Source organism: Rhinoraja longicauda, chromosome 11, assembly GCF_053455715.1.
Source record: "Rhinoraja longicauda isolate Sanriku21f chromosome 11, sRhiLon1.1, whole genome shotgun sequence".
Classification (NCBI taxonomy): Eukaryota; Metazoa; Chordata; class Chondrichthyes; order Rajiformes; family Arhynchobatidae; genus Rhinoraja; species Rhinoraja longicauda.
Window position 1 is genome coordinate 42681071 of NC_135963.1, and position 26729 is coordinate 42707799.

General features: G+C 49.3%; 2 protein-coding genes across 2 annotated transcripts in view; both read left to right on the top strand.

Moving 5' to 3' along the window:
• Positions 1–378: 378 nt before the first annotated feature.
• sec22bb (SEC22 homolog B, vesicle trafficking protein b) lies at positions 379–20591 on the top strand. Its single transcript, XM_078408013.1, has 5 exons — positions 379–775; positions 9984–10093; positions 14037–14197; positions 17305–17451; positions 19940–20591. The coding sequence occupies exons 1-5, from the start codon at positions 701–703 to the stop codon at positions 20092–20094; spliced, it is 648 nt and encodes a 215-aa protein (XP_078264139.1). The 5' UTR covers positions 379–700; the 3' UTR covers positions 20095–20591.
• A 4724-nt stretch (positions 20592–25315) lies between these two features.
• Positions 25316–26729, top strand: part of cop1 (COP1 E3 ubiquitin ligase) — a 61477-nt gene continuing 60063 nt past the window's right edge. The window contains exon 1 of the mRNA XM_078407500.1: positions 25316–25724. Coding sequence (XP_078263626.1) covers positions 25438–25724 — 287 coding nt within the window. The 5' untranslated portion in view covers positions 25316–25437. The remainder of the gene's footprint in view (positions 25725–26729) is intronic.

The following is a 26729-nucleotide window of genomic DNA, read 5'->3' on the forward strand; positions in this document are numbered from 1 at the left end:
CTTTTACCCCTGGGATCCTGGTGTATTTTACCCTGGGATCCTGGTGTATTTTACCCCTGGACCCTGGCTGATTTTACCCCTGGGATCCTGGTGTATTTTACCCTGGGATCCTGGTGTATTTTACCCCTGGACCCTGGCTGATTTTACCCCTGGGATCCTGGTGTATTTTACCCCTGGACCCTGGCTGATTTTACCCCTGGGATCCTGGTGTATTTTACCCTGGGATCCTGGTGTATTTTACCCCTGGACCCTGGCTGATTTTACCCCTGGGATCCTGGTGTATTTTACCCCTGGGATCCTGGATGCTGTGACCCGGGGATTCTGTCTAATCTAAACCTGGATGCTTTTACCCCTGGGATCCTGGATGCTTCGGCCCCCCCGGCTGAGCTCACACCCCGCCCCATCGTCGCCATCCCGCCGCCGGCCGGGAGTCGGAGCTCGAGTCCGGGGTCAGTCGGCGGGCGCGGGTTACTCCGCCCGGTCCGGTCCCGCCCCGCAACCACAACACAGCCGGCGACCGGAGCGACAGCGGCAGCGGCAGCGGCGCCTGAGCGAGGACAGGCCGAGGCCCCGGCGGAGGACAGACAGACAGGCCGAGGACAGACAGGCCTAGGCCGAGCCCGAGGGCAGGAGAGGCCGAGCCCGAGGGCAGGAGAGGCCGGGGCTGCGGCTGCGGCCCGCTCGATCGGCCGGCCTGAGGATGGTGCTGCTGACGATGATCGCACGGGTGGCCGACGGCCTCCCACTCGCCGCCTCCATGCAAGAGGACGAGCAGGTGAGAGCTGGCCGGCGCCTCCTGGCCCCAGGGCCCGGCATCGACCCACACACACCCGGGCCCCCCACACACCCGGGCCCCCCACACACCCGGGCCCCCACACACACCCGGACCCCCACACTTACACACCCGGGCCCCCCACACACACCCGGGCCCCCACACTTACACACCCGGGCCCCCCACACACCCGGGCCCCCCACACACACCCGGGCCCCCACACTTACACACCCGGGCCCCCCACACACCCGGGCCCCCCACACACCCGGGCCCCCCATACACACCCGGGCCCCCACACTTACACACCCGGGCCCCCCACACACCCGGGCCCCCCACACACACCCGGGCCCCCACACTTACACACCCGGGCCCCCCACACACCCGGGCCCCCCACACACCCGGGCCCCCCACACACCCGGGCCCCCCACACACCCGGGCCCCCCACACACACCCGGGCCCCGCACACTTACACACCCGGGCCCCCCACACACCCGGGCCCCCCACACACACCCGGACCCCCCACACACACCCGGGCCCCGCACACTTACACACCCGGGCCCCCCACACACCCGGGCCCCCCACACACCCGGACCCCCCACACACACCCGGACCCCCCACACACACCCGGGCCCCCCACACTTACACACCCGGGCCCCCCACACACACCCGGGCCCCCCACACACACCCGGGCCCCCCACACACACCCGGGCCCCCCACACACACCCGGGCCCCCACACTTACACACCCGGGCCCCCCACACACCCGGGCCCCCACACACACCCGGGCCCCCCACACACCCGGACCCCCCACACACACCCGGGCCCCCCACACTTACACACCCGGGCCCCCACACACCCGGGCCCCCCACACACCCGGACCCCCCACACACACCCGGGCCCCCCACACACACCCGGGCCCCCCACACTTACACACCCGGGCCCCCCACACACACCCGGGCCCCCCACACTTACACACCCGCCCCCCCCCCCCCCCACACTTACACACCCGGGCCCCCCACACACACCCGGGCCCCCACACTTACACACCCGGGACCCCACACACCCGGGCCCCCCACACTTACACACCCGGGACCCCCACACACACCCGGGCCCCCACACTTACACACCCGGGCCCCCCCCACACTTACACACCCGGGCCCCCACACTTACACACCCGGGCCCCCACACACCCGGGCCCCCACACTTACACACCCGGGCCCCCACACACACCCGGACCCCCCACACACACCCGGACCCCCCACACACACCCGGGCCCCCCACACACCCGGGCCCCCACACACCCGGGCCCCCCACACTTACACACCCGGGCCCCCCACACACACCCGGGCCCCCCACACACACCCGGGCCCCCCACACACCCGGGCCCCCCACACACACCCGGGCCCCCCACACACACCCGGGCCCTCCACACACCCGGGCCCCCCACACACACCCGGGCCCCCCACACTTACACACCCGGGCCCCCCACACTTACACACCCGGGCCCCCCACACTTACACACCCGGGCCCCCACACACCCGGGCCCCCACACTTACACACCCGGGCCCCCACACTTACACACCCGGGGCCCCACACTTACACACCCGGGACCCCACACACCCGGGCCCCCCACACTTACACACCCGGGCCCCCACACCCCACACTTACACACCCGGGCCCCCACACACCCGGGCCCCCCACACACACACCCGGGCCCGGCATCGACCCACCGCCCCCCGAGAGCACCCACCCGGGCCCCCACACACCCGGGCCCCCCCACACTTACACACCCGGGCCCCCCACACTTACACACCCGGGACCCCCACCCACCCGGGCCCCCCACACACCCGGGCCCCGCACACTTACACACCCGGGCTCCCCACACTTATACACCCGGGCCTCCCACACACCCGGGCCCCCCACACTTACATACCCGGGCCCCCCACATTTACACACTCGGGCTCCCACACTTACACACCCGGGCCCCGCACACTTACACACCCGGGCCCCGCACACACCCGGGCCCCGCAACTCCGCCGGATCTGTCATGGGGGCCGCCGATAAGATGGTGGTCAGGGACTGTCTCTGCCCCAGGGGAGGGGAGTCTAAAACTCATGGGCAGAGGTTTAAGATGAGATTTAACGGAGACCGAGGGCAACTTTATTTTTACGGGGGAGAGATATGGGACGAGTTGCTAGAGTAGGTGGGTTCATGAATTGGATAGGTTTGGAGAGGTAGGGGCTGAACGTAGGGACAAGTATCAGTGGTCGTCTGAGATAAATCGGCCTGTTTACAGGGGGTGCACAACTCAAGATCTCTGCCACAGAAAGAATACTCGGCTTCAATCCAATCTGGATCATTCGTGTCCTACTGAGGGAAATGGCTCCTCCAGTCCCTAGTGCTCCTCATTCAACTCCCCATCAAGATCACCACCTCATTTGTGCAAATAACCTGGCCTCTGTTCATCTCCACCTGTATTCCTCCAGTCCTGCCAACATCCTTGTACATTTCCTTGCACCCTACCTGAATCAGTCACTTCCTGGAGCGTGGCAACTTGACATTCATCATCCTGCTCTCTAAACTGTCTTTTCCACGTGTACATTTACCTTCAGGGATTTCTTAGGTGTTTAACTTTTTTTCCCAATACCTTACCATGTCTATTCGCCTCGTACTTCGCCCGGCTGAGTTAAAGTGATACAGTGTGAAAACAGGCCCTTCGGCTTCGGTCCAACTTGCCCACATCGGCGAACAATGTCCCAGCTACACTAGTCCCACTTGCCTGCGCTTGGTCCATATCCCTCTAAACCTGTCCTATCCATTTACCTGTCTAACTGTTTCTTAAACAATGGGATAGTCCCAGCCTCAACTACCTCCTCTGGCAGCTTGTTCCATACACCCACCACCCTTGGTGTGAAAACGTTACCCCTCGGATTCCTATTAAATCTTTTCCCCCTCACCTTGAACCGATATCCTCTGGTCCTCGATTCCCCTACTCTTGGCAAGAGACTCTGCCTCTACCCAATCTATTCCTCTCATGATTTTGCATACCTCTATAAGATCACCTCCCATCCTCCTGCGCTCCATGGAATAGAGACCCAGCCGACTCAATCTCTCCCTATACCTCACACCCTCGAGTCCTGGCAACATCCTCGTAAATCGTTTCTGAACCCTTTCAAGCTTGACAATATCTTTCCTATAACACGGTGCCCAGAACTGAACACAATATTCTAGATGCGGTCTCACCAACGTCTTATACAACTGCAACATGGCCTCTCAACTTCTATACTCAATACTCTGACTGATGAAGGCCAAAGTGCCAAAAGCCCTTTTGACCACCTTATCTACCCGCAACTCGACTTTCAAGGAACCATGCACCTGTACTCCTAGATCCCTCTGCTCTACAACATCACCCAGAGGCCTACCATTTACAGTGTAGGTCCTGCCCTTGTTCGATGTCCCAAAATGCAACAGCTCACATTTTTCTGTATTAAATTCCATCTACCATTCCTCTGCCCACCTGGCCAATCGATCTAGATCCTTCTGCAATCTTTCAAAACCATCTTCACTATCTGCAAAACTACTAACTTTTGCATCATCAGCAAATTTGCTAATCTTGCCCTGTATGTTCTCATCTAAATTATTGATGTAGATAACAAACAGTAATGGGCCCAGCACCGAACTCTGAGGCACACCACTAGTCACAGGCCTCCAGTCCGAGAAGGAACTTTCCACCATCACCCTCTGCTTCCTTCCGTGGACCCAATTTGCTATCCATTCAGCTATCCTTGGATCCCATGCGATCTAACCTTCCAGAGCAGCCTACCATGCAGAACCTTGTCAAAAGCCTTACTGTAAACCATGTACACAACATTTACAGCTCTGCCCTCATCGACCTTTTTGGTCACGTCTTCAAAAAAATCAATCAGATTTGTGAGACATGGCCTCCCACGTACAAAACTATGCTGACTATCCCTGATCAACCTTTGCCCATCCAAATGCCCGTATAACCTATCAGAATACTCTCTAGTAACTTTCCAACTACAGATGTTAAGCTCACCGGCCTATAGTTCCTAGCATTTTCCCTGCAGCCCTTCTTGAAAAGAGGCACAACATTTGCCACCCTCCAGTCTTCCGGCACCTCTCCTGTATTTAAGGACAACTCGTAAATTTCAACCAGGGCTCCCACAATTTCCACTCCAGTTTCCTGCAATGTCCTCCAGTTTCCCGCAATATCTGATCAGGCCCTGGAGATTTGTCTACGTTCATACACGACAGTAACTTCAGTACTTCTTCGACTGTAGCACTGACTGCTTTCAAGACACTTCCATTGACTGCCCCGTTCCTCCATCCTACTGTCTTTCTCCTCGGTAAATACAGAGAAATACTCATTTAGTACCTTGCCCATCTCCTGTGGCTCCACCCAGAGGTGAAAGCTTTGAATCCTGAGAGGTCCCGCTCTCTCTCTAGTTACCCTTTTCTCCCCAATGAATTTATAAAATCTTTTTGGATTGTCCTTAATGCTACCCACTAGAGCTATCTCCTGGCCCCTTTTTGCCCTTCTGATCTCATGTATTTCAGTTTACTCCTTAGTTCCCCAAACTTCTCCAGGGATGCACTTGATCCCAGCTACCCGTACCTGTCCCATGCATCCTTCTTGTTTTTGACCAACGCCTCAATTTCCCTCGTCAGCCAAGCTTCCTTACGTTTGCCTGCTTTGCCCTTCACTCCAATGGGGACCTACACATCCTGAGCTTTCTTCAGTACACATTTAAAAACATCCCATTTGGCCGATGTTCCGTTCCCCTCAACTAACCTGCTCCAGTCAACTTGAGCAAGACCTTCTCTCATACCCTCAAAGCTGGCCTTACCCCAGTTGAGCATTTTAACACATGGACCCTCTCTGTCCCTATCCATTACTATCTTAAACCTAACCAAACTGTGGTCACTGGTCCCAAAAGGCTCCTCCACAAACACTTCATTAACTTGCCCTTCCCAATTTCCCAATACTAGATACAGCGTTGCCCTCTCACACATGGGGGCCTCTACATACTGCTTAAGAAAACTCTCCTGAACACTTGAGGAATTGCACCCCATTTAAACCCTTCACATTATGATTTTCCCAGTCTATATTGGGAAAGTTAAAATCCCCAACCACAACAACCTTACTTGACCTGCAGCTGTCTGCAATCTCCTGGCACATTTGTTCTTCTAATTCCCATTGACTATTCGGATGTCTGTAGTACACCCCCAGTAAGGTGATCATCCCTTTTTTGTTCCTCAGCTCCACCCATATAGCCTCACTAGACAAACCGTCCATAATGTCACCTCTGATCACAGCCGTGACATCCTCCTTAACCAACAATGCAATCCCCCTCCTCTTTTTCCCTCACCCCTGTCTCTCCTAATGTCCTGTACCCCGGAACATTGAGCTGGCAGTCCTGCCCCTCCCTTAACCAGGTTTCAGTCATGGCTACAACGTCCCAGTCGCTCGTACCTATCCATGTCCTAAGCTCATCTGCCTTACCCCTCAGGCCCCTTGCATTAAAATACATGCAGTTTAAACCAACCCTCCTTCCTCACTCTCTACCTTTTACCAGCCTGTTCTGTTCACTAACCTTTCCCATACCACCCTCCATACCAATGTCTCGCTTCTCACGTGCTTCTGTCCTGTACGAGATCCCACTCCCCTGCCAATCTAGTTTAAACCCTCCCGTGTAGCATTAGCAACCCTATCCGCTAGGATGTTGGTCCCCTTCCAGTTTAGGTGCAACCGTCCCTTTGTACAGGTCCCTGCTGCCCCAGAAGAGATCCCAATGTTCCCGAAATCTAAATCCCTGCCCCCTGCACAAACTTCTCAGCCACACATTCATTTCCCCTATCTTCCTATTCTTACCTTCACTAGCACGAGGTACTGAAAGCAACCCTGAGATCACTACCGTGCAGGTCCTGCTTTTCAGTCTCCTACCCAATTCCATAACCTCCTCCTACTTCCTACCTATATCGTTTGTGCCAACGTGCACAACAACCTCCGGCTGCTCCCCCTCACTCTTGAGGATGCCGTTATTGGCAATTGTTTTATTATTGTTATGAGTACCAAAGTACAGTGGTAAACTATGTTCCCTGCTATCCAGTCATATCATACGATACATAAGTGTAATCTAGTCATACACAAGTCCAATAGGTAGTGCAAAGGGTAAAATACAAAAGTGCAGAATATAATGTTACAGCTTTATAGTGTTAAAGACTATTTATGTATCTGTATGTCTATGTATGAGTCTGAATAAGGGTCTCGGTCCAAAATGTCACCTATTCCTTCTCTCCAGAGATGCTGCCTGTTACTCCAGCATTTTGTGGCTATCTGTGGTTGAAACCAGCATCTGCAGTTCCTTCCTGCACATGTATTCTGACTGTTCTTTATTCACCTGCATCTCTCAAATATCTATCTGAAAATGGCTGAGTGGCAGGAAGCAGGGGGTGATGATGGGTAGGTGTTTCTGTGATTGGAAGGCTATTAAAGGAGGAATTACACTGAGCACAACATTTATTCCCTTGTTTTTTTTATTCAGGCTTAAATACGATAAAGCTTTTGCAGATTATACAAATATATGTATATTTTGCCGATCTACACAAATCCAATTTGCCCTCATTAGGTGTATACACCTTGCCTATTCAAATGCAGATTTAAATGTCTCTTAAATGCAGTGATTATACCTGATCTCGCCACTACTTCCGACAGCAAGTTTGAGACATCAACCACCCTGTGTAAAAAGAACACATTCTCCTCAGGTCCCCTCGTATGTCCACCTATCTGTGTTTACAAAATGTATCACCTTGCACATCATGATCAGCATTAAGTTGTCCATCTGCCAACTTTCTACATGTCTATATCCTGCTATAGCCTTGGACAAACTTTCTGGCTGACCACATTTTTTGTGTCATCCTCAGACTTATTAATCGTACCCCCCCCCCACACTCATATCCAAATCATTAATATATATTAAAAACAACAAAGGTCCCGTCCCTGATCCCTGTGGATCGCACTGGTCGCAAACTTCTAATCACAAAAACATGCTTACACCACGATCCTCTGCCCCCTATCACCAAGTTAATTTGGGATCCAATTTGCCAGCTTGTCTTAGATCCCATGTGCCTTAACCTCTTGGACCAGCCTATCAATTGGGACTTGATTGGCCATGTGGTTGATAGCAAGGATAAAAGCTGTCGACTGCAGGAAAATACTATTGTTGCAATCCCTTATCGTCACTGAATCCAAATCCTGGAACTTTAGACTTTAGAGATACAGCGCAAAAACAAGCTCTTCGGCCCACTAAATCCTCGTTGACCAACAATCATTCTGTACATGTACACTATCCTACACACTAGGATCAATTTACAATTTTACCAAAGCCAATTAACCTACAAACCTGTACATCTTTGGAGTGTGGGAGGAAACCGGAGTCCTTGGAGAAATCCCACGCGGTCGCAGGGAGAATGTACAAACTCCACACAGACAGCACCCATAATCAGGATCAAACCCGGCTCTTTGGCGCTGTAAGGCAGCAACTCCACCATTGCCGCCCAATAATGATAGAGAAACAAGGAACTGCAGATGCTGATTAAAACACATAAGGAATACAAAGTGCTGGGGTAACACAGTAGGCCATGCAGCATCTCTGGAGAACATGGATAGGTGATGTTTCGGGTTGATACTCTTCTTTGGACTGATTGTGGGGAGGGGTGAGAGCTGGGGGAAAAAGCAAGATGAGAGGAGAGGCAGGACAGAACATGGCAGGCTATAGGTTGACGCAGGCGAGGGGGATTTTGCTCGGCAGATGGTTGGAACAAAGGCCAGAGATAAAAACAGAAGGTGTGAGAGAGTGTTGAAGAGTTGTGAATTGCAAAGCTCGAGGGAGGTAAGTAACAGGAGAGTAGCCTGGACCTCTGGTCCGGGTCCTTCCCTGGTCCACACCTTCCACCCACCAGCCTCCGCATCCAACACATCATCCTACGATATTTCCGTCACCTGCAACGCATTCCCACCACCAGTCCCAACTCCACCCATTTCCCGCCTTCCACGGAGATCCCTCCCTCTACAACTCCTTGGTTCACTCATCCCTTCCTACCCAAACCACCAGCACCTTTCCCCTGCAACAGTACGAGATGTAACAGCTGACCCTATATCTCCTCCCTCACCTCCATCCAGGAATCCAAGCAGTGTTTCGAGTTGAGACAGCGGTTCATGTGCACCTCCTCTAACTTTATCTGCATCAGATGTTCCCGATGTAGCCTCCTGCATATCGGCGAAACTAAGTCTAGACTCGGCGACTGTTTTGCTGCACAGGTCCGCCATGGTCTACTGGATTTCCCAGTTGCTAATCATTTAAACTCCCATTCCCTTACTGACCTTTCTGTCCTGGTACAACCCTACGGTATGAATATTGAATTCTCCAATTTTAGGTATCCTCCTACTAAACTCCACCGCATCAACCTTTCCCCTTTTTTTTGTTTGCACCCCTCTCCTCCCTTGTGCACCACCTGGACCAAATATTTCTCACCTCCCCTCCTGCTACTTTTCTCCCTCAAACTTTTCAATTTGCAACTCTTCAACCCCATTTCACACCTTCTGTTTTTATCTCTGGCCTTTGTTCCAGCCATCTGCCTATTAAAAATGCCACTTGCTTACGTCAAGCTAGTACCTGTTTCACTTTGTCCTGCCTCTCCCCCCACCCTACCGACAAACAGTTTGAAGAAGTTTCTCGACCCAAAAAGCCACTTATCCATGTTCTACCTGACCGGCTGTTACTCCAGCACTTTATTTCTTTTTGTGTTTTTATTCCTATAGTGAAGCTGCAGAAACAATACCTTAACCGCAAATATTGTTGTGGTTTAGGTAGGTGACTCACCACCGTATTGAATGCAATTAGAGATGGACAATAAATATTGGCCAGGCCAGCAAAACCTATATCCTGGAAAAGAATGGAAAAGAGAATGAGAGACTTCAATAAATACTGTAGCATTAGTATGAAGACTGGTTAGGGATTTTTTTTTTAATGCCATTGGCGCAGGGAGTGAATCATTTGTGAGCATCTGCAAAACGCGAGTGGGAGGAACAATCAGGTGGTGCTGCAGCCATATGGAGTTGGTATTGGTACAGTTTGAATTAATTATTCCTTATCCCACCTTTGCTCAATACATTATTTCATTTCTTACAGTCTGGACGAGATCTGCAACTTTATCAGAGCCAGGCCAAGCAGTTGTTCCGCAAGCTTAATGAACAGTCACCCACACGATGCACATTGCAAGCGGGATCCATGTCCTTCCAGTAAGTGCTACACTTGCAGAATCTCCAGCCCGTTCTGACCCCTCTTTCTAACATTGCTCAAAGATTCATTGAGTCATACTACACCAAACAGGCCCTTTGCGGTTGGGTACGAGAAATGCGGGGTATGGAGAGATGTGCAGTGAGTAGAGGGAAGTGATGGAGGAGATGAAAGGATCTGGGAGAGATGCGGGCAGGTGGAATGGATGGAAACATATGCATGGAGGGTGGTGGAGGCAAAGCTGGGTAGATCACGGCTGTATTCACCTGAAGTTGGAGAACTGAATATTCATGCCATAGTGCTGTAGGCCACTGAGCAGAATGTGAGCTTTTGTTCTTCCAGTTTGCGTGCAGCCTCACCCTTGCAACGGAGGAGGCCAAGGACAGACAAGTTGGTATAAGATTTGGAAGGGAGATTTGAAATGGCCAGCAACCAGGAGCTCCACCTGGTGGATACAGTACATGTCCAACAAAGCAGTCGCTTACACTCCCCTTGGTCTCACTGATATACAGGAGGGCACTGAATGCATTAGAACGAGATTGGTTGGAGGAGGTCATGGAGACATAGAGTTATGCAGCATGGAAACAGACCCTTCAGTCCACCTTGTCCATGCCAACTAAGTTGGCACATCGGGCCAGTCCCATTTTCCTGCATTTGGCCCATATTCCTCTGAACCCTCCCTATCCATGTATCTGTCAAAATGTCTTTTAAATGTTGTTAATGTATCTGTCTCAAATACTTCCTCTGGCAGCTCCTTCCATATTTTCACCACCATCTGTGTGACAAAGTTGCCCCTCAGAGTTCTATTAAATTTTTCTCTTCTCATCTAAATCTATGCCCTTTAGTTCTTACCATGAGAAAAATCCTATGTGCATTGTCCCTATCTATGCCCCTCCTGATACCCATGTCCAAGTCAATAATATGTAGCAGGGAAAGTAGTAGTCCTTCTACTAACCTTGGGGAATGCCCATGTATACGTCTTCTCTTATGGAAAAATAAAACTGCAGAAGGTGGAAATTGGAGAACAGACAGTGTCTGGAGAGAAAAACAGCAATTCAGGTCAGAAATCTCCTTGCTGAAATCATAACTCTGCTTCTCTTTATACAGATGACACCTTCCTTGATAAATGTTGCTGGCATTCTTTGCTTATTTCTGTCAGAATGCTTACACACACTCTGGGGTTGTTCTCTTCCAACAGTTTAGAGTCATTGAGTCATACAGCTTGGAAACAGGCCCTGAGGCAGAGCATGCCCACGCCGACCAAGATGCCCCATCTACACTAGAAGGTAGTAATCCCCCATCTCCCTGCGTTTGGCCCATATCCTTCGAAACCTTTCCTATCCATCTCAGAGTGATACAGTGTGGAAACCGGCCCTTCGGACCAACTTGCCCACACCATGTACTTGTCCATGTAAAAGACTCTACTTTTACCCTATCTATTCTCTTTGTGATCTTATATACATGTCTATAAGATCCCCCTCGTCCTCCTGTGCTTCAAGGAATAAAGTCCTAGCTTGCTTAACCTTTACCTATACTTCAGGCACTCGAATCTCGGCAACATCCTCATAAATCTTCCCTGCACCCTTTCCAGCTTAACAACATCTTTCCGATAACAGGGTGACCAAAACTGAATACAGTACTCCAAATGTGGCCTCACCAATGTCCTGACGACAATTCAGAAATACGAACAGAAGATGCTGGAAGTAACCATTAGGGCAAACCACATTGGATAGAAGCAGAATTAACATTTTCAGGTTGATCAGGAGAATGTGGAATTTCAATTAAATACTTGCCACATTGTAGAAATATGTTAAAAAAAATTACATTGTTTTATTTTCAAGAGCAGAATTAGGCCATTCAGACCATGAAGTCTACTCCGCCATTCAATCATGGCTGATCTATCTTCCCCTCTCAACCCCTTCTCCCCATAACTCCTGACACCCGTACAAATCAAGAATCTGTCCATTGCCCTTTGTGCTAGTAATAATGAACTATTGTTGATTATGGAAATTCTGCTTGTGAATCTGAGTAAATAATTAACAGTGCGTGGGCAGTATCTTTTCAAAAGTAATCAGTAAGATATAGGCAGTTGTTTAACATTTTAGTCAGAGTTTAAATTAGTCAAGTCAAGTCAAATTTATTTGTCACATACACATACACGATGTGCAGTGAAATGAAAGTGGCAATGCCTGCGGGTTGTGCACAAAAAGAATTACAGTTACAGCATATAAATAAAGTTAATAAGTTACTATTAGTGTCGACAAAAATTTAGTCTCTGGGGTTATAAAAGTTGACAGTCCTGATGGCCTGTGGGAAGAAGCTCCGTCTCATCCTCTCCGTTTTCACAGCGTGACAGCGGAGGCGTTTGCCTGATCGTAGCATCTGGAACAGTCCGTTACTGGGGTGGCAGGGGTCCCTCATGATCTTACTTGCTCTGGATCTGCACCTCCTGATGTATAGGTCCTGCAGGGGGATGAGTGTAGTTCCCATGGTGCGTTCTACCGAACGCACTACTCTCTGCAGGGCCATCCTGTCCTGGGCAGAGCTGTTCCCAAACCAGACTGTAATGTTGCCGGACAGGATGCTCTCTACAGCCCCAGAGTAGAAGCAATGAAGGATCTTCAGAGACACTCTGAATTTCCTCAGTTGTCTAAGGTGGTAAAGGCGCTGCTTAGCCTTACCCACCAGTGCGGCAATGTGCGTTGCCCACGTCAGATCCTCTGCGATGCGGACTCCCAAGTATTTAAAACTGCTCACCCTATCCACAATCGACCCATTTATCTCCAGTGGCGTGTACGTCCTTGGATGTTTAGCCCTTCTGAAGTCCACAATCAGCTCCTTTGTTTTAGTGACATTCAAGAGGAGGCTATTGTCCTGACACCAGAGTGCCAGATCAGCCACCTCCTCCCGGTAGGCCTTCTCATCGTTGTTGGAGATCCGGCCCACCACCACAGTGTCATCAGCAAACTTGATGATGGAGTTTGAGCTGAACCTGGCCCCACAGTCATGTGTGTACAGGGAGTACAGTAGGGGGCTAAGGACGCAGCCCTGGGGGGATCCTATGTTCAGGGTGAGGGAGCTAGATGTGTGTTCCCCCATCCTGACCACGGGGCCTGGCAGTGAGAAAGTCCAGGCACACAGAAGGGTGCTAAGCCCCAGTTCCAGCAGCTTCTCAACCAGTCTGCTGGGGACTATTGTGTTGAATGCTGAACTAAAGTCAATGAACAGCATCCTCACATAGCCCCCCTGGCTGTCCAGATGAGAGAGAGCGGTGTGTAGAACCTGGGAGACCGCATCATCCGTGGACCTGTTCGGACGGTATGCGAACTGTAGTGGGTCCATGTTGCGAGGAAGGACGGCGCAGATGTGCTTCTTGACTAGCCTCTCAAAGCATTTCATGACAACCGAGGTGAGGGCCACCGGTCGGTAGTCATTTAAACACGCTGGAGAGGCATTCTTTGGCACCGGTACAATGATGGATCTTTTGAAGCATGCAGGGACCACGGACTTTGCCAAGGAGAGGTTGAATATTGTGGTGAGCACTGGAGCAAGCTGAGTAGCACAAGACTTTAGTACTCGCCCAGATAGAGTACCCAGTTAAGACCACCAATGTGGAATGGCAGCGATGGTGAAGGGGGTGCACCTGTGTGGATGAAGTGTTTATCTGAATTCCCAAGTCTGAAGAGGGGTCCCGATCTGAAACGTCACCTAGCCATGTCCTCCAGAGATGCTTCCTGATCCGCTGAGTTACTGCAGCACTTTGTGTTTTACATAAGATTCCAGCATTCACGTCTACTCTCTAATCTGGATACCTTTTTCTTCTGCTTCAAGTGTGATTGGACAGTTCCATCAGGGGAAAAAAGTGGCAGGTCTACTACCTTTTGTGATCAGGGAACTATTGCTTTAACAAGTTATTCCTATAACACGATTTCTTCTTTTTTACAGTTATGTGATAGAGAAAGGGGTATGCTATCTGGTCTTATGTGAGGCAGCATATTCCAAAAAATTGGCCTTTTCATATCTTGAAGACCTACAGGCAGAATTTGATGAACAGCATGGAAAGAAGGTCCCAACAGTCTCTCGCCCTTACTCCTTCATTGAATTTGGTGAGTGATAGATTCTCTGATCTTGTCTTTGTTTGTAATTGCCCCTCGCATCCAGTTGCCTTCCAGTATTAAGACAGTGTACATGAAGATCTAAGATAGGTTTGCAGAGTGTGTACTTAAACACAGGAAATGTATTAAACAAGATTGTCAGGCCACAGATGCATTGAATAAGCAGCCAAGGAATTCCAGAACTTCAGAGCTTGCGAGCTGATGGTAGATCTGGCAATGCACAAGGGGTCAGAGTTAGAGGAGTACAGAAGAACAGAACGAGAGATCTCATCTGTGATGTCCTGCTGTGAAAGAATGAGGAGCATGTTCCCTCACTGTGCAGAGAACTGTTGGAGTTAGATATCCGCGGTGTATTTTATTCATAATAATGTGATGTCAAAGCCAGCAATTCTAACCCATCTTAATTGTCCTTAAGTTGCTGTTGAACTGCCATCATATGTCTGCCCTTGTGGAACAAGTGGCCCACAGTGGAGGGGTAGTTGCTGTATTTTAAGCCTGTGGTGATGAAGGAACGACAATATATTTCCTCATAATGAGGATGCGTGATTGGGAGAGGATTTGTAATTGTTCTCATGCAATTCTTGCGCTGTGTTTCTTGGTGGAAGAAGATGCAGGTTTGGGAAATGCTGTAGAAGAAACCCCAGCTGGTAACCACAATGCACCGGTGGTGCAATATGCGTCCACTGCCACGGCACGGCATCTCAAGATTCAAGATTCAAGATAGCTTTATTTGTCATCCAATATTGGACGAAATTCAGTCACCCACAGTCCAACAATAAAAGCATTAAATAAGCATTAAAATTACACAACCCCAAAAAAACCCCAAAACACAGTCCAACAATAAAAGCATTAAATAGGCATTCAAATTACACAACCCCAAAAACCCCCAAAACACAGTCCAACAATAAAAGCATTAAATAGGCATTCAAATTACACAACCCCAAAACCCCCAAAAACACAGTCCAACAATAAAAGCATTAAATAGGCATTCAAATTACCCAACCCCAAAAACACACAAAAAAAGAAACATCCATCAAAGAAACATCCATCACAGTGAGTCTCCTCCAGTCCTCTCCTCACTGTGATGGAAGGCCACAATGTCCCTTCTCCTGCTGTCCTCTCCCGCGGTCAGGTTGTTGTGGTTGCAGGCCGCGCCGGACGGTCCACAGCGGGCCGAGCCTAAGGCGAGTCCCAGCCGCTCCCGCAGCCTCCGAAGACGGCCGGCTCCGCCGATGATAAGTCCGATCCGGGGCGGGCGAACACGCTGCTGCTGCCGCTGTTGCTGCACGTCGGGGCGGTCGTGGCTCCCGACATTGAAGCCCCCGCCCAGCAGAGAAATATCCCGCGGCCTATCTTAGGCCGCGCCGGACGGTGAAATGTCCGCGCCCCAAGCCCCGCGATCCGGGGCGGGCGAACCCGCTGCCGCTGCCGGAGCTCCCGATGTCGGCATCCACGCGGCCCGAGCCTAAGGTGAATCGCAGCCGCTCCCGCAGCCTCCGAAGACGGCCGGCTCCGGTGATGGTAAGTCCGATCCGCGGGCTCTGCGAACCAGAGCCCTGGAGGCCGCCAGCTCCAGGAGTTGGGCCGATGGTAGGCCGCAGCAGGAACGGAGACACGGCCCAGAAAACAAAGGTCGGGTCTCCGTTCGGAAGGGACACATATTTACAATGTTACAGTTCCCCCCCTCCCCCCCACATACACACATAGTACACAAACACAAAAACACCACATCACAACTACAATTAAGACAAAAAAACAACAAAAACACAAAGACAAATGGACCGCAGGTGAGCCGCAGCTGCTAGGGCAGCGCCGCCATTTTGGTCAATCCTTATCCATGTCCAAGATGGTGGATTAGATGGGAGCCATATCCTGGATATGTTGAGTATCTGGTATAATTGGAGAGCATTCCATCATACTCCAGACCTTGGATAAGTTGACAATGGAAGGACTTTGGGAATTTGAGAGATGATCGCGCGCTGGCATTGATACCCGCCGTGGATACCTCTGCAGTTTGCCCAGTTACATTCGATGACTCCAAGATGTTGACAGTGACGTCTCAGCAAAATTAGTGCCATTTAACGTAATGACTAGGTGGTTAGACATTGCAGTTAATCGTTGCCTGGCACTTGTGTGGTGGGAATTATGGATTGATGCCTGCAAGGTGTCCCGCGGCATGCAGGGGGACTTGATCATTGCTTCATTTTCTGTAGAGTTGCGAATAGAATTGAACAATGTGTAAGCATCAGCAAGCTTCCCCACTCCTGACCCTCTGGTGCAACATAATACATTTTCAGATAGTTATATGTAAAGGAAAAGTCTGGATCTTTTGGGAAATCTAAATTGAGGTAAGGCAGATTGTAACATTATCAGGTGGGAGCTGGAGAGTAAATTGAGAGCAGCTGTTGTTGGGTAGGTCCACACCAGACACGTGCGAGTCGTTTAAAGACTAGCTGATTAGAGTTCAGGACCAGCATGTTGCAGTAAGGGGGAGGGATAAGGATAGCAAGGTAAGGGGTCCTTGGATGCCCAAAGAGGTGGTAAATTTGGTCAAAAAGAAAAAGGACACATATGTAAGTTTGAGGAAGATGTAGGGTCTTTTAGGGATATATAAAGCAAGCAGGAAAGAAGTCAACCAGGCAATTAGAAGGGCACAAAGGGGCAATAAAATGTCATTAGCAAGTTGGATTCAATGAAAGCAGCTAGACATAGTGATGCAGTGATGTCCTGGGGCTGGGATGATTGACCTCCGATGACTGTAATCTTGTGCGAATTACAATTCCAACCAGTGAAGTATTTTCTTCTTGATGTCGTTTACTTCTGATTTACCATGGTTTTTAAGGTTACAATCAGTTAATGCTGTAATGATTTCATGGACAGGGAGACTTGCCTCAGCCCACATGTACTGTTAAGCCGAGAGGTTCTATTAGATCCAAGCTGAGCATTATTGAGAGGGTTACTAGAGATTTAGTGCCCCAGGACACCATCCGTTGCTCTGTTGATAATTAGGAGAAGACTGGGCAGGGCGGTAAAGATCTAGATTATATAGAGTCGTGACTGTGAGGTGTAACCAAGTTTGTGTTTGCTTTCATTTTCAGACACATACATTCAAAAAACAAAGAAATCTTACATCGATAGTAGAGCACGGAGAAACCTTGGCTCCATAAACACGGAACTGCAAGATGTGCAGAGAATAATGGTGGCGAATATTGAAGAGGTGTTACAGCGTGGAGAAGCGCTCTCAGGTAAAGTTTTTGCGCCTGAGCAACAGCAGTTTAAGATTATAATTATGGTTTATTTTATTGTCATGTGTACCAAGGTACAGTGAAAAGCTATACAGTCAAAGAAAAAACTATACATAATTACAATCAGCTATTCACAGTGTATATATAAAGCGTAAAACATTTACTGCAAGATAAAGTCAAATTAAGGATAGTTCAAAGGTCTCCTTTGAGGTAGATGGGAGGTTCAGACTGCACTCTAGCTGGTGAGAGGGCTGTTTTTGCCTGATAACAGCTGCGAAAAACCATCCCTGAATCTGGATGTATGCGTCGTAATGGGAGAGGGGAGAAGGAGTGACTGGCGTGAGACTGGTCCTTGATTATGCTGGTGGCCTTGCTGAGGCAGCGTGAAGTGTAGATGGAGTGAGTGGAAGTGAGATTGGTTTGCATGATGGTCTGGGCTATGTCCACAACTCTGTGCAATTTCTTGCAGTCTAGAATGGAGCTGTTCCCAAACCATGCTGCGATGCATGGCGATAAAATGCTTTCTATGGAGCATCTATAGAAGTTGGTGAGGGTTGTTGGGGACATGCCAACCTTGCCAACTTTCTATAAGGAAGTAGAGGCATTGATGTTCTTTCTTGGCCATAGCCTTGATGTGGCGGGTCCACGACAAATTGCTGGTGTTATTCATTCCTAAGAACTCGAAGCTTTTGACCGTCTCTACTTTGGTTTCCACTGTTAGAGATACATATCCCTTTATCCAGTTTGTTGAGCCTTGTAAGAATTTTAAGCTCATTCTTCCAAACTTTTGATAATACAGGTTGAGTCTGTTCAATCTCTTGATTGTCTTTCTCTGGACCGTTGGAGGCTGTGAGCAAAGATACAGATAGCGTAGTCCGCCCATCCTTTTTTCCCAGAATGGGAATGTCAAACACTAAAGGGCATAGCTTTAAGATTAGAGGGGGAAAGTTTAACGGTGATGTGCTGGCAAGTTTTCTTTATCACAGAGGATGGTGAGTGCCTGGAACTGAGGTGTTGGTGGAAGCAGATGTTATAAGAGATTTTTGGATAGGCATGTGGATATGTAGTGAATGGAGGAATATGGATCACATGAAGACTGATAAGATTATTTTAACTTGCCAACATGATCGAAACATTCATTGTGGGCCAAAGTGCTTTTTCCTGTGCTGTACTGTTTTGTGTTACATCTGTTAGAAGCAGATGTAAATCTGAAATAAAAGCAAAGGCACAGATTTAGAAACATAAATTACTGCACTCTCCCCTGTTTTATTTTGAAACTGTTACACTGTTTTTTCTCAGTGGAGACATGTTGATAAAGATAAATAAACTAGACCAAGTGGACCCGTTGGGCCCAAACTTCTCCTGCATTGATGCAGCACCCTCTCCTCCCTCCCCATCCTTCCTTCCCCCCTCTTTCCTCCCCCCCCTTCCTCCCCCCCCTCCTTCCTCCCCCCCTTCCTCATCCACCCTCCCCTCCCCCACCCTCCTCCCCCTTTCCACTCCTTTACCCCCTCCCTCCCTTCCTCCTCCCCCACCCTCTCACTGCTCCCCCACCCTCTCACTGCTCCCCCTCCCCCTCACTCCCCACACCCTCCCCGTTCCACCACTACCCCTCCCTTCTCCCTCCCTCTCCCCCCTCCCCATCCCTCTCCCCCTTCCCCTCCCACTCCATGCCCCTCAACCCCCCTTATCCTCCCCCCTCCCTGTCCCTCCCTAGGAGATAGATTTAAACTTTAAAATGAAAATAACTAAAAATATAACACCGATTTCAATGAAACTTCTTCCATTAGCACCAAAGGGACGACGGTAAGGTGGGCCTAAAATTGTCACGCTATGGTGCACCATTTTGGTTGTAGTTCAGGAACAAACAAACAAACATGAGTTTTAATATATAGATGACTTGAAATAAAGAATGAATTAAACATCATCCCGACAAAACTTAACCAACATGTGGAGTTGCCAGTGATTACTGGGACCAAGGAGATGTTAACAGATGTGATCGTAGCTGCTTAGTTCCTCCAGCAGTTAGTTTTCTAGTCTGAGATATTAACAGTACTAAGTCACTTGTCACTTTAATATTTGAGATTTTCAGGAGTTGCAGAGAAAATTCATGGAGCTTTTGCTGGCATTATTAAGTAGTTGGGTATAATGTATGTGGACTCCAAAACGAGATTACATGAGAGCCTGCATACTGTTGTGTGAGATTATATTTCAGGGTAGAGTCAATGAAATAATACATGTATAGGAAAATAACTGCAGATGCTGGAAATAATACATAGTGTCTGACAACGTTGGATTGGTCATGGGATCTGAGTGGCTAAAGCCTAGTGTTGTATTTAGCAGGATTGGTGGTTCATGTCTCCGCTTTGCCTCATAGCCCACTGTTCCCAGGTTGCTACATTCTGGCTGAAATGTTTGGAATCATTCTCATTCTTTGTTTAATTCATTCTCATTCAAACAATTCAATAACTCTCACTCTTTCTTATAGCTTTGGACAGTAAGGCCAGTGGCCTCTCCAGCCTGTCGAAGAAGTACCGACAAGATGCCAAGTACTTGAACATGCGTTCGACATATGCCAAACTGGCAGCCGTCGCAGTCTTTGCAGTCATGCTGATCGTTTACGTGCGGTTCTGGTGGCTCTGAAGCTGGCTGAACGTAGTGTGTGGCTTGTTGATTCATGTTCCTTGCACACGGATTCTGTCAGTTCCTGGTGTGTTATATCCATGAAGACCCACAATTTTCCTGAAGATATAGCTCCTTCCTCTTTTTGTTGTAGTCAATGTAGTCTGATGGGCCTTTAGTATACAGCACCATTAAACTACAGTTAACAATTGCCATTTTGAATCGAAGAAACCCTTTCTTCACTCCTTTGGAATGTGCATTCTAACATCTCAAATTCTAAAAAAAATAATAATAAATGTTAATTTTATTTTCGGAATTGCTATGAAGAGTGGAAGTATTGAAACATGCAGTTGCAAAATCCACTGAAGAGCAAATGACCTCCTGTAACCTGTCTGTCCATTTTGTTTCTTTGTGTGGACCTAGGCAACACAGCTGAGTGAAAGATAACATGCTTTGATGTAACTGCATAGAAATTGATCTCACTTGTACATTGATTGAATAAAATCACGTAATCATAAGTGTGGCTTTTATAGTCCAAGGGATATGCATTGCTTTTCATCATCTCTTGGTTGCTGGTGCAGGGAGATCCAATCAAGTTTCCCTGCATTCCAGTCTTGGAACTTGGGGATCATCACTTTATCTTCTGCATCGGTATCTGTTTATACAGTAGGCATACCCATGAGTTGCTGAAAGAACATCTGCGAACATCTGTGTCAGGGGTTATGGGGAGAAGGCAGGAGAATGGGGTTGGGAGGGAGAAATAGATCAGCCATGATTGAATGGCGGGGTAGACCTGACAGACCGAATGGCCTAATTCTGCTCATCACTTATGACCTTATTTAAACACACAAGACAACAGTAGTTTCAGGAATTTATTGTGTTTTTTTTCATAAAAGGAAATAGCTGACAATTTCCATAATGATGATTCGGACACAGTTTTCATTCAGCAAGTGTGTTTCCTCTCATATTTTCCGGTTGAGAGAGAGAAAGAGAGAGGGAGAGGCCCCAAGGAGTCCCTCCGATCAGTGGGACCTGGGTGCACCTGTCCAAGGATTCCTGCAGGTGGCACCACAGGATAGATACAGCTCTCAAGCAGTCATTAGCTAAGCATAGAATACAAGAGCAGGGAAGATAGACACAAAAAGCTGGAGTAACTCAGCGGATCAGGCAGCATCTCTGGAGAAAAGGAATAGGTGATGTTTTGGGTTGAGACCTTTAGGGAACAGGGGTTCCCCTCTTCTACCATAGATGAGGCCCTCATCGTGTCTCCTCGGTACCCCGCAGCTCTGCTCTTGCTCCCCCTCCCCTCAGTCGCAACAGCGGCAGAGTCCGCCTCGTCCTCATCTTTCACCCCATCAGCCGTCACATACAACACACAATCCTCCAATATTTTCGCAACCTCCCACCACTAGTCACATCTTCCCATCTCCACCACTTTCTGCAGTTCCCTTTGCAACTCCCTGGTCAACTCATCCCTTCCCACCCAAACCACCCCCTCCACAGGTACCTTCCCCTGCAACCACAGGAGATGTAACACCTGTCCCTATACCTCTTTCCTCGACTCTGTCCAGGCACCCAACAGACCTTTCAGGTGAGCCAGAGATTCACTTGCACCTCCAACCTCATCTACCGTACCTGTTCCAGATGTGGACTCGTGTATATATCGGCGAGAACAAGCGTAGACAGGGCGATCATTTCACTGGACACCTTCGATCAGTCCGCCTTGGCCAACGTAATCCCCCAGGTTGCCAAACACTTTAACCTCCCTTCCCATTCCCACACTGACCTTTCTGCCCTGAGGCTCCTCCATTGTCAGAGTGAAGCCAAATGCAAATTGGAGGACCAGTGCCTCATATTTCGCCAGGGCAGCTCACAACTCAGCTGCATGAATATTGATTTCTCGAACCAAGTAACCCTTGCATCCCCTCCCTCTCCCCTAAAAGTAGTACTAGTTTTACTGTTGCAGAGAAACATAGCAAATAGGTGCAGGAGGAGGCCATTTGGCCTTTCGAGCCAGCACCGCCATTCATTGTGATCATAGCTGATTATCTACAGTCAGTAACCTGTGCCTGCTTTCTCCCCATATCCCTTGATTCCACAAGCCCCTAGAGCTCTATCTAACTCCCTTTTAAAATCATCCAGTGAATTGGCCTCCACTGCCTTCCGGGGCAGAGAATTCCACAAATTCACAACTCTCTGGGTGAAAATGTTTCTTCTCACCTCAGTTTTAAATGGCCTCCCATTTATTCTTAGACTGTGTCCTCTGGTTCTGGACTCCCCCAACGTTGGGAACATTTTTCCTGCATCTAGCTTGTCAAGTCCTTTTATAATTTTATACATCTCGAAAAGATCCCCTCTTATCCTTCTAAACTCCAGTGAATACAAGCCAATCTTTCCAATCTTTTCTCATATGATGGTCCGTCCATCCCAGGGATTAACCTTGTGAACCTATGCTGCACTGCCTCAATAGCAAGGATGTCCTTTCTCAAATTAGGAGACCAAAACTGCACACAATACTCTAGATGTGGTCTCACCAGGGCCCTATACAACTGCAGGACTTCTTTGCTCCTGTACTCAAATCCTCTCATTATGAAGGCCAACATGCCATTAGCTTTCTTCACTACTTGCATGCTTAATTTCAGTGACTGGTGTACAAGGACACCAAGGTCTCGTTGCATTTCCCCTTTACCTAATCTGACACCATTGAGATAATCTGCCTCCTTATTTTTGCCGCCAAAGTGGATAACCTCACATTTATCTACATTATACTGCATCTGCCATGCATCTGCCCACTCACTCAACCTGTCCAAGTCACCCTGCAACCTCCTAACATCCTCTTCGCAGTTCACACTGCCATCCAGCTTTGTGTCATCTGCAAACTTGCTAATGTTACTTCTAATTCCATCATCCAAATCATTAATATATATTGTAAATAGTTGTGGCCCCAGCACCGAGCCTTGCAGCACTCCACTTTCCACTGCCTGCCATTCTGAAAAGGACCAATTTATTCCTACTCTTTGCTTCCTGTCTGCCAACCAATTGTCCATCCATGTCAATACCCTACTCCCAATACCATGTGCTCTAATTTTGCTCACCAACCTCTTGTATGGTACCTTATCAAAGGCTTTCTGGAAGTCTAGATACATTACAATCACTGGCTCTCCTTCATCCATTTTACTTGTCACATCCTCAAAAAATTCCAGATTAGTCAAGCAGGATTTCCCCTTCATAAATCCATGCTGACTTGGACCAATCCTTTTACCACTATCCAAATGCGCCGTTATTACCTCTTTAATAATTGATTCCAGCATCTTCCCCACCACTGATGTCAGGCTAACTGGTCTATAATTCCGCTTTCTCTCTCGCTCCTTTCTTAAAAAATGGGATAACATTAGCTACCCTCCAATCCACAGGAACTGATCCTGAATCTATTGAACATTGGAAAATGATCACCAATCACGATTTCTTGAGCCACCTCTTGAGTACTCTGGGATGCAGACCATCAGGCCCTGGGAATTTATCAGCCTTCAGTCCCATCAGTCTACCCAACACTATTTCTCATCTAATGCAAATTTCTTTCAGTTCCTCTGCCTCCCTTGATCCTCTGTCCACTAGTACATCTGGGAGACTGTTAGTGTCTTCCTTAGTGAAGACAGATCCGAAGTACCTGTTCAACTCTTCTGCCATTTCCTTGTTACCCAAAATAATTTCACCCATTTCTGCCTTCAAGGGACCCATATTTGTCTTTACTAATCTTTTTCTCCTATGATGTGGAATTCTCTACCAGAGGGCAGTGGAGGCCAAATCACTGGATGAATTTAAGAGAGTTGGATAGAGCTCTGGGGGCTAATGGAATCAAGGGATATGGGGAGAAGTTGGGCACAGGTTACTGATTGTAGATGATCAGCCATGATCACAATGAATGGCAGTGCTGGCTCGAAGGACTGAATGGCCTCCTCCTGCACCTATTTTCTGTTTCTATATTTCTATGTTAACATACCTAAAGAAGCTTTTACTGTCCTTTATATTCTTGGCCAGCTTTGCTTCGTACCTCATCTTTTCAGCCCCTATTGCCCTTTTTGCTATCTTCTGTTGTTCTTTGAATGTTACCCTCTCCTCTGGCTTTCCGCTACTCTTTGCTATATTATACATCTTTTCTTTTCATTTTATTCCATCTCTAACTTCCCGTGTCAGCCACGGTTGCCTCTTACTCCCCTTAGAATCTTTCTTCCTCTTCGGAATGAAATGATCCTGCATCTTCTGGATTATGCTCAGAAATTTGTTCCACCGTCATTCCTGCTATGATCCCTTTCCATTCGACCTTGGCCAGCTCCTCTCTCATGCCTTCATAGTCCCCTTTGTTCAACTGCGACACTGACATTCCTGACATTCCTTCTCCCTCTCAAATTGCAGATTAAAACTAATCATATTATGGTCACTACCTCCAAGCAGTTCCTTTACTTTGAGTTCCCTTATTACATCTGGTTCATTGGACAACACTAAATCCAGAATTGCCTTCTCTCTGGTTGGCTCCAGTACAAGCTGCTCTAAGAATCCATCTCGGAGGCACTCTACAAACTCCCTTTCTTGGGGTCCAGAACCAACCTGATTTTCCTAGTCTACCTGTATATTGAAATCCCCCATAACTACAGTGGCATTACCTTTGTTACATGCCAATTTTAACTCCTGCTGCAATTTATACCCTATATCCAGGCTACTGTTTGGGGGTCTGTAGATAACTCCCATTAGTGTCTTCTTACCGTTACAATTCCTCAACTCTATCCACAGTGACTCTACATCGTCAGTCCCAATGTCATCCCTCGCAAAGGACTGTATTTCATCCCTCACCAACAGAGCTACCCCACCTCCTCTGCCCACCTGCCTGTCCTTTCTATAGGAAATATTCCCTGAATATTCAGTGTCCAGTCCTGATCCTTCTGCAGCCACGTCTCTGTAATCCCCACAATGTCATACCTACCAATTTCTAACTGAGCCTCAAGCTCATCCACTTTACTTCTTATACTTCGCATATTCATGTATAGTACCTTTAATCCTTTGCTCATCTCAGCTTCCACATTGATTCCTATTACACTTGGCCATTCTCTCCTATTGCTTCGTGAGCTTTCTGGGGTGTTTCTTAATTATTCCTATACCCTCTTTCCCTTTAACTCCATCCTCGTCTATCCCTCCTGGGCCCCTGCTCTGCTCTGCCCCCAGCTCCCTTTCCCGTCGGGAACGCTACACCGTCCCGGTTCTGGTCCCGGTTCTGGTCCCGGTTCTGGTCCCGGTTCTGGTCCCGGTTCTGGTCCCGGTTCTGGTCCCGGTTCTGGTCCCGGTTCTGGTCCCGTCCACTTCCGCACTCCGATGGACTACGACTCCCAGGATGCGGCGGGGCTGCCCTTCCGGCGGTTGGCGGCGCTGCGCGAGCTGTTGCCGAGGCCGAACATGGCGAGTAACCGCCACAGCTCGAGCCCGCAGCCGGGGCCTGGACCTGGGTCTGGGGCTGCGGGCGGCGCTCCGGCCCCCGCCCCGGGCAGCAGCGGCAGCAGCAGCCGCGGGCCCGGCAAAGCGCCCGTCAGCGGCAACAAGAAGCGCCCGCTTCTCAACGGCCTGGTCAATTCGTACGAGGACAAGAGCAGCGACTTCGTGTGGTGAGTGAAGCCGGCAGAACGAGGCGGGGTCCGGCCCCGCTCCCTGACAACATCTCACTGCTCTCCCGGCAGCCGACCCCTCGCACCCCGCCGCTCGGCCTGGGACGCCGGCTTCACGCCCACAGTCACGCCGGGAAGGCCACCGGCGGCCCGGGCCTGATCCTTGGCGCACTCGCTACCCGGAGTGAGAGCCGGTCGATGGAGGTGCCGGCCCGGGCCTCGGTGTCGCGCATGCCGCTGACTGTCACCGAGCGGTGTGGACGCGGCGGCGGCCGGCCTTCGGTGAAGATTGTCGGTGTGGTGGATGGGGTTTGTGTGGATCAGCGGCGGGAGTACAGAGAGCCCCGGGTGCTGTAGGTGCAGAAAGTGGCCTGACTGTCTGGGTGTAGAGAGTGGTCTGGGTGTTGTCTGGGTGTAGAGAGTGGTCTGGGTGCACAGTGGCCTGGGAACTAAAAACGGGATCGGCGCTGGGACGACAGCAACAAGTCAAGGGGGGTTGGCAAGGATATTTCGGAGAAAAAGGGGAACCGTGGGCGGCCCCGAGAAGGGGCACCTTTGAGATGGGCCAGTGAATTTTCCATGGCATGTTGAGCTGGTGGGTCTGTCACTATGTGGTACACCTCCAAACTGGTAGATGAAGATGGATCTCTTCTCCCGGCCTTGCACCTCTGTGGAGAGAGTGACCAGTGACACAGTCTAGAGCCTGGGGTAGTGGACAAAGGTCACGTCTCTCCAAGTTCCCTTTGCTCACCTCATGCATAGTAATACTGACAGTATCCTTGCAGCAATACTTTTTACATTTAAAGACACAAAGCGCTGGAGTAACTCAGTGGGAGCATCCCTGGTGAACATGGACAGATGACGTTACATTGATTGGAGACCATGCTCAATTCTTCTTGTCACTGTTTTGGAACAGTGGGCATTGGCGATGACCCCTTCTTGACTGTGTTGTGAACATTGTTCAGTGAATGTCACGACATCTGTGTAGACGTGTTTACACAATGG

Coding starts and splice junctions, on each gene's coding strand:
- sec22bb (XM_078408013.1), top strand. CDS start 701: ATGGTGCTGCTGACGATGATCGCACGGGTGGCCGACGGCCTCCCACTC. Junction 776..9,983: donor CCATGCAAGAGGACGAGCAG/GTGAGAGCTGGC, acceptor CATTTCTTACAG/TCTGGACGAGATCTGCAACT. Junction 14,198..17,304: donor TTACTCCTTCATTGAATTTG/GTGAGTGATAGA, acceptor TTTCATTTTCAG/ACACATACATTCAAAAAACA.